Source organism: Bos javanicus, chromosome 26 (assembly GCF_032452875.1).
Source record: "Bos javanicus breed banteng chromosome 26, ARS-OSU_banteng_1.0, whole genome shotgun sequence".
Taxonomy (NCBI): Eukaryota; Metazoa; Chordata; class Mammalia; order Artiodactyla; family Bovidae; genus Bos; species Bos javanicus.
In genome coordinates this window covers 32,135,439-32,148,959 of record NC_083893.1, presented here as the reverse complement: position 1 = coordinate 32,148,959, position 13,521 = coordinate 32,135,439, and the positions used below count along the sequence as shown (strand labels likewise).

The window sequence follows — 13,521 nt, the reverse complement described above, 5'->3', positions numbered from 1 at the left end:
CAAATTTTAGACTTACTTATTCTAGTTCTGTGAAAAATGCCTTTGGCATTTTGATAGGGATTGCATTGACTCTCTAGATTGCCTTGGATATATGGTCATTTTAACAATATTAGTTCTTTCAGTCCATGAACACAGTATATCTTTCCATCTACTTGTGTCATATTCAATTTCTTTCATGAGTGTCTTACATATTTCCAAGTGTGGTATTATACTTGTTTAGTTAGATTTATTTCTAGGTATTTTATTCTTTCTGATGCATTTGTGAATGAGATTGTTTGCTTAATTTTCATTCAAATAGTCTGTTGTTAGTGTATAGAAATGCACCTGATTTCTGTATATTAATTTTGTATTCTGCAGCTTTACCAAATTCATTGAAGAGTTCTGGTAGTTTTTGGATGGCTTTAGGATTTCCCTAGTGTCTTTGTCATCTGCATACAGTAATGGTTTCACTACTTCCTTTTCATTTTTTGTTGTTATTCACTTGCTCTGTCTTGTCTGACTCTTCATGACCGCATGGACTAGAGCACGCAGGCTTCCCTGTCCTTCACTATCTCCCAGAGTTTGTTCAAGCTGTCTATTGAGCCCATGATGCCATGCAACCATCTCATCCTCTCTCACCCCTTCTGCTCCTGCCCTTGATCTTTCCTAGCATCAGGACTTCTACCATTGAGTTGGCTCCTCACATCAGGTGGCCAAAGTATTGGAGCTTCAACTTCAGCATCGGTCCTTCCAATGAGTATTCAGAGTTGATTTCCTTTAGGATTGACAGGTTTGATCTCCTGGCAGTCCAAGGGACTCTCAAAAATCTTCTCCAGCATCACAGTTTGAAAGCATCAGTTCTTTAGCGCTCAGCCTTCTTTATGGTCCAACTCTCACATCCATACATCACTACTGGAAAAACCATATATTTGATTATATGAATCTTTGTTGGCAAAGTAATATCTCTGCTTTTTAATATGATGTCTAGGTTGGTCACAGCTTTTCTTCCAAGGAGCAAGCATCTTTTAATTCCATGGCTGCAGTCACCATCTGCAGTGATTTTGGAGCCCAAGAAAATTAAGTCTGTCACTGTTTCCATTGTTTCCCCATCTATTTGCCATGAAGTGTTGGGACCAGATGTCATGATCTTTGTTTTCTGATTGTTGAGTTTTAATCCAGCTTTTTCACTCTCCTCTTTCACTTTCATCAAGAGGCTCTTTAATTCCTCTTCACTTTCTGCCATAAGGATGGTATCTTCTGCATATCTTGAGGTTATTGATATTTCTCCCAGCAATCTTGATTTCAGCTTGTGCTTCATCCAGCCTGGCATTTCACATGAGGTACTCTGCATATAAATTAAATAGGCAAAATGAAAGTATATAGGCTTGACGTACTCCTTTCCCAGTTTGGAATCAGTCTGTTGTTCCATGTCCTTTTCTAACTGTTGCTTCTTGACGTGCATACAGATTTCTCAGGAGTCAGGTAAGGTGGTCTGGTATTCCCATCTCTTGAAGAATTTTCCACAGTTTGCTGTGATCCACACAGTCAAAGGCTTAATGTAGTCAATGAAGCAGAAGAAGATATTTTTCTGGAATTCTCTTACTTTTTCTATGATACAGTGGATGTTGGCAATTTGATCTCTGTTTCCTCTGCTTCTGGGCTTCTCTGGTAGCTCAGATGGTAAAGAATCCTCCTGCAATGCAGGAGACTGAGGTACAATCCCTGGGTCAGGAAGATCACCTGGAGAAGGGAATGGCCATCCACTCCAGTATTCTTGCCTCGAGAATTCCATGGACAGAGGTCCCTGTCGGGCTACAGTCCACGGGGTCACAAAGAGTCAGACATGACTGAGTGACTTTCACTTTCCTCTGCCTTTTCTACATCCAGCTTGAACATCTGAAAGTTGTCGGTTCACATACTGTTGAAGCCTTGCTTGAAGAATATTGAGCATTACTTTACTAGCGTGTGAGATGAGTGCAGTTGTTCTGTAGTTTGAGCATTCTTTGGCATTGCCTTTCTTTGGGATTGGAATGAAAACTGACGTTTTCCAGTCCTGGGGCCAATGCTGAGTTTTCCAAATTTGCTGGCATATTGGATGCAGCAATTTCACAGCATCATCTTTTAGGATTTGAAATAGCTCAGCTGGAATTCCATCACCTCCACTAGCTTTGTTCAAAGTGGTGCTTCCTAAGGCCCACTTGACTTTGCATTCCAGGGTGTCTGACTCTAGGTAAGAGATCACACCATTGTGGTTATCTGGGTCATGAGGATCATTTTTGTATAGTTCTTCTGTGTATTCTTGCCATCACTTCTTAGTATATTCTGCTTCTGTTAGGTCCATACCATTTCTTTTATTGAGCCCATCTTTGCATGAAATGTTCCCCTGGTATCTAATTTTCTTGAAGAGATCTATAGTCTTTCCCATTCTGTTATTTTCCTCTATTTTTTTCTTTGCATTGATCACTGAGGAAGGCTTTCTTATCTTTCCTTGCTATTCTTTGGAACTCTGCATTCAGATGGGTATATCTTTCCTTTTCTCCTTTGCCTTTAGCTTCTCTCCTTTTCACAGCTATTTGTAAGGCCTCGTCAGACAACCATTTTGCCTTTTTGCATTTCTTTTTCTTGGGGATGTTCTTGATCACTAACTCCTGTACAATGTCACGAGCCTCCATCCTTAGTTCTTCAGACACTCTGTCTATCAGATCTAATCCCTTAAATCTATTTCTCGCTTCCACTGTATCATCGTAAGGGATTTGATTTAAGTCATACCTGAATGATCTAGTGGTTTTCTCGGCTTTCTTCAATTTAAGTGTGAATTTGGCAATAAGGTGTTCATGATCTGAGCCACAGTCAGCTCCCGGTCTAGTTCACTGATTACTAAAATGTCGATGTTCACTCCTGCCATCTCCTGTTTGACCACTTGCAATTTACCTTGACTCATGGACCTAACATTCCAGGTTCCTATGTAGTGTTTTCTTTACAGCATCAGACTTTACTTCCACCACCAGCCACACCCACAGGTGGGTGTTGTTTTTGCTTTGGCTCAGCCTCTTCATTCTTTCTGCAGCTGTTTCTCCACTCTTCTCCTGTAGCATATTGGGCACCTACTGACCTGGGGAGTTCATCTCTCAGTGCCATATCTTTTTGCCTTTTGATACTGTTCATTGACTAGATGGACCTTTGTCAGCAAAGTGATGTTTCTTCTATTTAATATGCTGTCTATGTTGGTCATAGCTTTTCTTCCAAGGAGCAAGCATCTTTTAATTTCATGGCTGCAGTCACCATCTGCAGTGATTTTGGAGCCCAAGAAAATTAAGTCTGTCACTGTTTTGATTGTTTTCCCATCTATTTGCCATAAAGTGATGGGACCAGATGCTGTGATCTTCGTTTTTTGATTGTTGAGTTTTAAGCTGGCTTTTTCACTCTATTCTTCCACCTTCATCAAGAGGCTGTCTTCACTTTGGCTTTCTTTCATACGTTTTTCTTTTCTGATTGCTATGGCCAGGACTTTCAATACTGGGTTGAATTAAAGTGGCAGGAAAGTGCATTCTTGTTATGTTCCTGATCTTAGAGAAAACACTTTCAGCTTTTCACCATTGAGTCTGATGTAAGCCACGGGCTTGTCATTCATGGCCTTTCTTATGTTTAGGTATGTTCCCTCTGTATTCACTTTGTTGAAAGTTTTTAATTATAAATGCATGGTGGATTTTGTCAGGAGCTTTTTCTGAATCTGTTTAGACGATCATATTTTTTTTTAATTTTTCAATTTGTTAATGTGATGTATCACATTAATTTTACAGATGTTGAATCATTCTTGCATCCTGGGATAAATTCTGCTTTTCATGGTATATGATGCTTTTAATGTACTGTATTGTTGAATTGGTTTGTTAATATTTTGTTGTGGATTTTTGCATCTAGTTCATCAGTGATACTGGCCTGTGATTTTCTTTTTTTGTGATGTCTTTGGTGTTGCTATCAGGTGATGCTGCCCTCTTAGGATGGGCAGAATCAGAAGTGTTCCTTCCTCTGCAATTTTTTGGCATGGTTTGAGAAAGGTTTGTGTTAACTCTTCTACAAATGTTTGGTGGAATTCACCTGTGAAGCCACCTGGTCCTGGACTTTTGTTTGCTGGAATTTTTTTTTTTATTACTGACTGTGTTTCATTACTGGTAGTTGGTCTGTTCATATTTTCTATTTCTTCCTGGTTCAGTCTTGGGAGATTGTACATTTCTAGGAGTTTGTCCATTTCGTCTAGGTTGTCCATTTTATCAGTATTTGGATACAGTTGTTTGTAGTGATCTCATATGACCTTTGTATTTCTGTAGTGTTGATTGTAACTTCTCATTTTTCACTTCTAATTTTATTTATTTGAGCCCACCCTCTTTTTTTCTTGATGAATCTGCACATACTTATGTCTTAAAGGGAGTGATTTATATTCAGGAATGGGATCACTCTGCTCACCTAACTATTTGCTTGACTGTAGCTTCTGAAGTATAAATTATGCAAGTAGAGTAAAATATAAGATTTTAGTACACAATAAATGGATGCTTCTGAGTAGTATGTATGTAAAATCAGTTCTTTAAGTCCATAATTCAGATGTACACATTCACATATATACACGCACATGTGCTCATAACATGAAGTCGGTTACAATCACGCTTAGGTTTTAGGTTCAAAAGTTTAGGTAGATAGCTGTCAAACTATGTATGTGTATATATATAAATATGTGTATACATTAAAAAACTTTTTAAACTTCCTTTCAGACTGACTGGATGGGTGCTGCTGAAACTGTTCAACAGCTTCTTTTGGAATATTCAGATTCACAAGGGTCAACTTGAGATGGTTAAAGCTGCGACTGAGGCAAGAATTATGGGAATCTATCATTCTTTTCTCTCCACATTTTGCAGAGTGATTTTGGAATTTTGGGGGAATGTTTTTTGTATACTCTTGTGCAGTCCCACACATTTGCAAGTTTCCCCCATGTGAGACAACTACAGTAGCTTTGTATCTGGGGGGACAACTGGTGTAAAGAAGGACCTGTCAGCAACATGCAGGATTCCTTCTGTAAGTTACCTTGCAATAATTCTGAAAATCAGAGAGAACAATCCTTATTTTATGAATGAGGAAATAAAGGCACATATAGATTAAGAAACTGTCCCAAGTTATGGCCAATAAGTCATTTCTCTAGAATTTCAAACCAAACCAACCTTGTGTCCAAAACCTACATTCTTTTTATATAATTAGGGCTTCCTCTCAGAAGATATATGATGGAGTCACCTTGAATTCTTGATTGCTCTCTTTCTTCCCTGATTATTTTTCATTGTTGCAGTTGTTTTTAGCTAGATAATATATAATTGAAATATTAATTGCCATTCTTATTTACTGAAAAATGTTTTTACAGAATGAGTCACTAATTAGCTAGTGTTTGAATTTGTAATTCAATTTTCCATTTAAATTTTAAATTTGGCATCTTTCCTTTTGCTAGATGAATTTGCCGCTTATATTTCTGCCAGTTCATAGATCACACATTGACTATCTCCTGCTCACTTTCATTCTCTTCTGCCATAACATCAAAGCGCCGTACATTGCTTCAGGCAATAATCTCAACATCCCCATCTTCAGGTAAGATCACCTTATTTTGAAAGTTAAGGTATGAAGATTATGTTTTGAATTTTTATTTTTCTATTACAACTTTAGATACATTTTATTGTAATGAGGACATTAGGATTTTTAGCTTTATTTTAAAAGAATGCATGTTGTGGGAAATTTGAAAAGTACAAAAAAGACTGAGCAACTAACACTTAGATCAATTCTGACTGTATTAGTTCAGACAAAAGATGATGAAGGCTTAAAGGTATAATAGTTCTCTCAGAGAAGCGGTCATAGATTTGAGAAGTGTTTAGTCTCAAACTTCGGAGCACAAAGCATCGCTCAGGTCAGCTGTGTGAGGAATAGAGAGCGAGAGGAGGATGAGTGTGAGAGTGACCCGAGGGGAGCAGGCTGGCGGGTCATGCAGGCAGGGCCTCACAAGGGGGCGGTCACTGCTTTGCATGCCAGGGAGTCTGATCCTCAGCCTCACAGTCCAAGGAGTTCCTTCGTAATTCCCTCGGTTCAGAGTTCTGTAGCTAATCTGACTCACATGAGTGAAGAGAAGCCATTCATACGTGCAGTCAGCCGATGCTTGCCCACATGTTCTCCAGGCAAGGGTGAATAAGACACATAGTCCTTGCTTTCAAATAGTTCATATAAAACAGTGGGGAATATAGACAAACAGCTAACTCTAATCCACTGTGATATGATGCTACAGACTTTTCCAAGTATCATGCTTTTCCAAGGATCAGAATATCTATGCTTTTCTTCATGGATACCTCTTCCTAGCATCAAGGAACCTGGAAAGTTGAATTAGAAAGTCATCAAAAAATATGTCTTTTTTGAAAGGGAGCTTCCCTGATAACTAGTTGGTAAAGAATCCTCTTGCAATGCAGGAGACCCCAGTTCAATTCCTGGGTTGGGAAAATCTGCTGGAGAAAGGATAGACTACCTACTCCAGTATTCTTGGGCTTCCCTTGTGGCTCAGCTGGTCAAGAATCCGCCTGCAATGCGGGAGACCTGGGTTCAATCCCTGGGTTGGGAAGATCCTCTGGAGAAAGGAAAGGCTACCCACTCCATTATTCTGGGCTAGAGAATTCCATGGACTGTATAGCCCATGGGTTACAAAGAGTTGGACATGATTGAGCGACTTTCACTTTCACTTTTTCCAAAAAGTGTTTAGGCATAGACTGAGCATGAAGAGGGCTATTTCATCTGGGCTCTAGAGAGCCTTGCCCATAATAGTTTGCGTCTTCTATAATCAGAACAATTTATGTCCTCATTCCCTCTATGTTGGATTGGTTCTCAAGGTGGCTCTCTGGGAATTGCCTAATAAACACTGGTAATTTCTTCCCTTTTCGTGACCTCTGTGCCAGTTAGCTTATTATTCCTTCAGCTATGACAGACTCTATCTGACCTGTTTATTTGCAGTGTTCTTTTGTTGCATGTCAGTCTGTACAGTCACAAAGCACTTTTCAGGAGGGGTTATTTTTGTGGATGGTTCATCTCCTTAAGAATTTGTTCTGCAAAGTTTAACTTTCAGAGAGTTAAGTTAACTTTCAAAGACATTAAGTTCCAGGGATATCTTACTGTCCTCCTTATGCTGACTATCAGATCAGATCAGTCGCTCAGTCGTGTCCGACTCTTTGCGACCCCATGAGTCGCAGCACGCCAGGCCTCCTTGTTCATCACCAACTCCCAGAGTTCACTGAGACTCACGTCCATTGAGTCAGTGATGCCATCCAGCCATCTCATCCTCTGTCGTCCCCCTCTCCTCCTGCCCCCAATCCCTCCCAGCATCAGAGTCTTTTCCAATGAGTCAATTCTTCGCATGAGATGGCCAAAGTACTGGAGTTTCAGCTTTAGCATCATTCCTTCCAAAGAAATCCCAGGGCTGATCTCCTTCAGAATGGACTGCTGACTATAGAAGGTGCCAAAACTGTGTGTTAATATTTACATTAATATCACACTATTTGAACAGAGGAGGAGGCTCTGAGCTTGGAAAGGTTGACAAGTATTGGAAAAATTCTGCCTCCTATCAAAATAATTCATCAGTTTTGTAGGCAGAGACATGGGGTTATAAGAATTGTTTGTTCTATGTGTGCGTAAATGAAGCAAATTTTTATTTCATGCTTTGGGAGGATGGTTATGCTTGGTTCCAGTTTGATAAACTTATCCTTATCTCACTGGGATACTCTCTAAGAAATAACTTATTTGAGAAAATTTCCCCAAAGGAGCTTTTTTAATATCACATTCATCTTGAAGTGAATGTGCCATAGGAAAATTTGGGGATGTCTAAAGATCAGTGTCTTGAGACCCTGGACAGGGTTTTAAAATTGAGCAGTATTTTATAATCCTCTTAAAATCTGTACCAGCACCTTTGCAGGGTAATGTATCATGGAAACTCCTTTTGGCATATAACAGACGTAACAGAGCTTCATTATACACAGCGACATTCTGAAAGCTAATGCATAATGTAAATGACAGAAATGTGTCAACTATATGGGTAATGTCCAGATTTTCATAATCAGCAGCTCAAACAACACCTGTGGCTTATATCCACACTGGAACTTGAGTCTTCTTTTTACATTTTTTTTTAAATTAATGCATTCTTAAATTTATAGTACTTTGATCCATAAGCTTGGAGGCTTTTTCATACGACGGAGGCTAGATGAGACGCCAGATGGACGGAAAGATATTCTCTATAGAGCTTTACTCCATGGGGTATGTGTAATCTCTAATTATCCTTAAAGTTGTTATGGTAGTGATTATAGCAGAAGAAAGAGAGACTTGATTGAGATTTTTAAAAAACAGTTGTCTGAGTAATTATTTCAATGATTATTGCTTGGGTATGAGTTTGCTGATTACTTTTTGTTATCATCAAAATATAACATTGGAGATGCTCTTTTGCTATTATTTGTGTAAAATATTTTGTCTGTAGTGAATTTTAAGGGTTTTTTGTTTTTAAGATTTGACTTTGCTGAGCTTATTCTGAGTTCATGAGTTCATGTTTTCCTTTCTTCTTATATGCCAGCATATAGTTGAACTACTTCGACAGCAGCAGTTCTTGGAGATTTTTCTGGAAGGCACACGCTCAAGAAGTGGAAAAACCTCCTGTGCTAGGGCAGGACTTCTGTCAGTTGTGGTAGATACGCTGTCCACCAATACGATCCCAGACATCTTGATAATACCTGTTGGGATCTCTTACGATCGCATTATTGAGGGTCATTACAATGGCGAACAACTGGTAAGAAGACCACCTGCACAAAAGTCATCTTTGCTTTTTTAGCCTTTTGCTTTTAGACAAGTGCTTTTAGAATTAGTTGAGAATATTCTTGGTACTGTCTAATTTTATTAGACATGGTAGGCTGGGCTTTCATCTCCTATCGCAGCCTGGTTGGTAGTGCTAATGTGTCTTCCTGCATTTGGAGGAATTGCCATTAGATTAATCAACACCAGCCTTAGTCATAGAGTTGGGAAATGAAAGAATACTTGATACTGAGTTACCATCTTTGCCCTGGGAAGGGTATAGGTGGCTTGGTGTAGTCAGAGCTTGTTGCTTATGTGTAGAGTTTTAAGTTAAACCTGAAGAATTGGTGGGATCATGTTGGCAAAGCAGCTACAAGTTAATTTAAAAAGTGGCAGTGATTTTTTTGTTGAACTTTCTGTTGAACAGTTATGAAAGAATGCATCCATCATATGCGTGTAGCTTGAATTAGCACAAAGTGAACACACCTACATAATCCCACTGAGGTCGAGGACTCTAGAAATCCCCCTTATCCCTTCTGTCATTGCTGTCCCCTCGTGGGTAGCCGGTTATCTTTACTTCTTACGGAATAGATTGACTTGCCTGTTTTTGATCATTATATAAATGGAATTATGTAGTGTGTGGACTTTTTGTCTCTGGTTGCCTTTGCTCAAGCAACAACTTATTACAGATAGTTAGAATTTGTTCATTGTCATAGCTGTGTAATATTGCAGTGTATGAATATACAATTTGTCTATTCTACTGTTGAAAAAAAAGTTTGGTTTCCTGGTTTTGGCTGTGATCATTCTTAAACCTTTCTCTTGATGACCATATGTATGCATTTTGTTGAGTATGTACCTAGCAGTGGAATTGATAGATCATAAAGCATAGGTACATTCAGTTTTGTAGTTGCTGCCAGTTTTCCAGAATGGTTTTACCAACTTACTGTTCCCCCCAGCAGTTTGCAAGTTCCAGAGGGGTTTAGTTTTGTTCTTATTTAGTGTGAAAGTCCTGGTCCTGGTACTTAGGTCAAGCTTATTGCTCAAAACATACTAAAAACTCAAGGACTCCTAATAAAAAATAAAGTGATAGACCTGGATAATTATCTGTATCTCTCTTGTGAGACCCCCTCCTTGTGTTGCCTGTGCGCATCCTGAACATATGCTCCCGCACCCTGATGGGGTCTCATGATGTCATATTTGAGTCCTGTGTCCATTCTACAGCTGTCATTGTGCCTTATGCATGTTAAATATTCAGGAAACACTCACTGAATGCACTCTGGGGCTGAATTTGGTGTTTGGTTGCTTAATGTTATGAATTTGGACCATCAGGATCATCAGATCACAATAAGGTGGTCTCTTTGATTTTATCTGAGAATGTAGAACAGATTTTCAGGCCATTATGTCATCTTTATCCTTCAGTAGTTTGCAGTTGTATTTTTGTGAATGATGTAAACAATGCATTAAAAGAAGTTGTGTTAAATGTTTCCTTTTTCATTGGCCAAATTACCTTCGCAATAATATCATTACATCTTTTAGCATCTTTGAATGCTCAACATTTTCTGACAGGTCTCAGCAAATGGATAGGTATTTTCCTCCTTCGTTCATTATTTTTCCAGATAAACCTTCAGTTTCCATAAAAAAATTCGTAAACTTTATCTTTGGATAATAATATTTGCATATTTGTTAGCTTTGTTGCTTACCATACTATTCTTTCAAAATTGCAAACTAGGGAAAACCCAAGAAGAATGAGAGCCTCTGGAGCATAGCAAGAGGCGTTATCAGAATGTTACGAAAAAACTACGGATGTGTCAGAGTGGATTTTGCACAACCATTTTCCTTAAAGGTGAGTGTCTATTGAGCTGAAGCTGTGTGGAAGCATCAGTCTAGCTCAGTGTCAGAAAATCTGGGCTCCAGACCAGCCTCTGATGCCTCTTCTCCATGTGAGTTAGGGCCTCAGTTTCTTCTCTTGTAGAACAAGAGTCAGACAAGAGTAGTATTAACTGAATTTTCCCACCAAAATATGCCTGTTGACAAAGGAGACTAAATGTCTGTCTTTGGGAAACACCAGTTTCATAATTTTTTGCTATCTTTTATAATTCATGAGAATTTTGCATATTGCTTTACATATATCAATATTTTATATGTTATGTCTTAAAATTGCCTTCAGGAGACATTTTTAAAAACATGTCTCGCAGCTGGGTAACACTGATGGTCCAGGGTGATGCTCTGTTCTACTGGGTGGAGTCTGATACCCACATGTTCAGAGGAAGAGTACCATCCTCATGAGAAGCCTGGGGCTGCTGGGTCTCGGAGGTCCTGCAGCTTTAAATTCTTCAGATTTTCAAATTGGGAAAGGAGAAAGGAGGATGGGGAGTTGGGAACCCCAAGATAAGGCACAGAGGTCCTGCCTCTCCTTCTGTTCCACTTGGTTTTATTTTAAGGAAGTCTAACTGCTATGCTATATGCTTTCTGGTTAAGGACCTTGTCATTTCTTACCACTTTTTTTTTTTTTTTTTAATGCTGCAGAGCTTCTCGTGTTTTTGCTTTTGAATTGAGATTTTTTGAATATAATATGACCTTCGGGTTGTCAGATTTCCTTTAAAAGGGTATAGTTGGTCAATTATCACTGTTAATAATATTGGGAATGCCAACTAATTTCATGAAGACGTGAGAAAAGTTAAATTTTGCACTTAATTTTTAAATGATTTTTCTTAAGCGTCATCCTGTCTTTGGAGCTTCAGTTCTTTGATTTCATGCTTAACAACATTCTATGAGTCATTCTGCACTTCTGAAGATAGTTTAGGCTAATAGAAAGTATTTCTCATGTTATAGATCAATAGTATGGCACATTTTATTAACAACTCACTTTTAACTTTTTGAAGATGAAATTATATTTTATATATGTTTATGGAAGTGAAACAGTGGGAATAAATGATTGTGTTTTATTTTTCCAGGAATATTTAGAAAGCCAAAGTCAGAAACCTGTTTCTGCTCCACTTTCTTTGGAGCAAGCATTGTTGCCAGCTATACTTCCCTCAAGGTAAGATTTATCACCAGATGGTCAATACCAAAATCAGATTGATTATATTCTTTGCAGCTAAAGATGGAGAAGCTCTATACAGTCAACACAAACAAGACTGGGAACTGACTGTGCCTCAGATCATGAATTCCTTATTGCCAAATTCAGACTTAACGAAAGTAGGGAAAACCACTAGACCATTCAGGTATGACCTAAATCAAAATTCTTACGATGATAAAGTGCAAGTGAGAAATAGATTCAAGGGATTAGATCTGAAAGAGTGCCTGATAAACTATGGACAGAGGTTCTTGACATTGTAGAGGAGACAGGGATTAAGACCATCCCCAAGAAAAAGAAGTGCAAAAAAGCAAGATGGCTGTCTGAGGAGGCCTTACAAATAGCTGTGCAAAGAAGAGAAGTGAAAAGGAAAGATATATCCATTTGAATGCAGAGTTCCAAAGAATAGTAAGGAGAGATAAGAAAGCCTTCCTCAGTGATCAATGCAAAGAAATAGAGGAAAACAATAGAATGGGAAAAACTAGAGATCTCTTCAAGAATATTAGAGATACCAAGGGAACATTTCATGCAAAGATGGGCACAATAAAGGACAGAAATGGTATGGACCTGACAGAAGCAGAAGATGTTAAGAAGAGGTGGCAAGAATACACAGAAGAACTGTACAAAAAAGATCTTCATGACCCAGATAATCATGATGGTGTGATCACTGACCTAGAGCCAGATATTCTGGAATGTGATATCAAGTGGGCCTTATGAAGTATCACTATGAACAAAGCTAGTGGAGGTGATGGAATTCCAGTTGAGCTATTTCAAATCCTCCAAGATGATGCTGTGAAAGTGATGCACTCAATATGCCAGCAAATTTGGAAAACTCAGCAGTGGCCACAGGACTGGAAAAGGTCAGTTTTCATTCCAATCCCAAAGAAAGGCAATGCCAAAGAATGCTCAAAGTGCCGCACAATTGCACTCATCTCACACGCTAGTAAAGTAATGCTCAAAATTCTCCAAGCCAGGCTTCAACAGTACATGAACTGTGAAGTTCCAGACGTTTAAGCTGGATTTAGAAAAGGCAGAGGAACCAGAGATCAAATTGCCAACATCCGCTGGATCATGGAAAAAGCAAGAGAGTTCCAGAAAAACATCTATTTCTGCTTTATTGATTATGCCAAAGGCTTTGACTGTGTGGATCACCCCAAACTATGGAAAATTCTGAAAGAGATGGGAATATCAGACCACCTGACGTGCCTCTTGAGAAATCTGTATGCAGGTCAGGAAGCAACAGTTAGAACTGGACATGGAACAACAGACTGGTTCCAAATAGGGAAAGGAGTACATTAAGGCTGTATATTGTCACCCTGCTTATTTATCTTATATACAGAGTACATCATGAGAAACACTGGGCTGGATGAAGCGCAAGCTGGAATCAAGATTGCCGTGAGAAATATCAATAAGCTCAAATATGCAGATGACACCACCTTTATGGCGAAAGTGAAGAAGAACTAAAGAGCCTCTTGATGAAAGTGAAAGAAGAGAGTGAAAAAGCTGGCTTAAACTCAACATTCAGAAAACTAAGATCATGGCATTTGGTCCCATCACTTCATGGCAGATAGATGGGGAAACAGTGGAAACAGTGGCAGATTTTATTTTTTTGGGCTCCAAAATCGCTG

General features: G+C 38.8%; 1 protein-coding gene across 9 annotated transcripts in view; it reads left to right on the top strand.

Annotated features, from left to right (window-relative positions):
- Nucleotides 1-13,521, top strand: part of GPAM (glycerol-3-phosphate acyltransferase, mitochondrial) — a 67,217-nt gene that overhangs the window by 38,786 nt on the left and 14,910 nt on the right. For all 9 annotated transcript variants that reach the window (XM_061403453.1, XM_061403455.1, XM_061403450.1 and 6 more), the window contains 6 exons: nucleotides 4,743-4,839; nucleotides 5,465-5,601; nucleotides 8,193-8,292; nucleotides 8,603-8,815; nucleotides 10,547-10,660; nucleotides 11,772-11,857. In XM_061403453.1, the coding sequence (XP_061259437.1) occupies nucleotides 4,743-4,839; nucleotides 5,465-5,601; nucleotides 8,193-8,292; nucleotides 8,603-8,815; nucleotides 10,547-10,660; nucleotides 11,772-11,857 (747 nt within the window). The remainder of the gene's footprint in view (nucleotides 1-4,742; nucleotides 4,840-5,464; nucleotides 5,602-8,192; nucleotides 8,293-8,602; nucleotides 8,816-10,546; nucleotides 10,661-11,771; nucleotides 11,858-13,521) is intronic.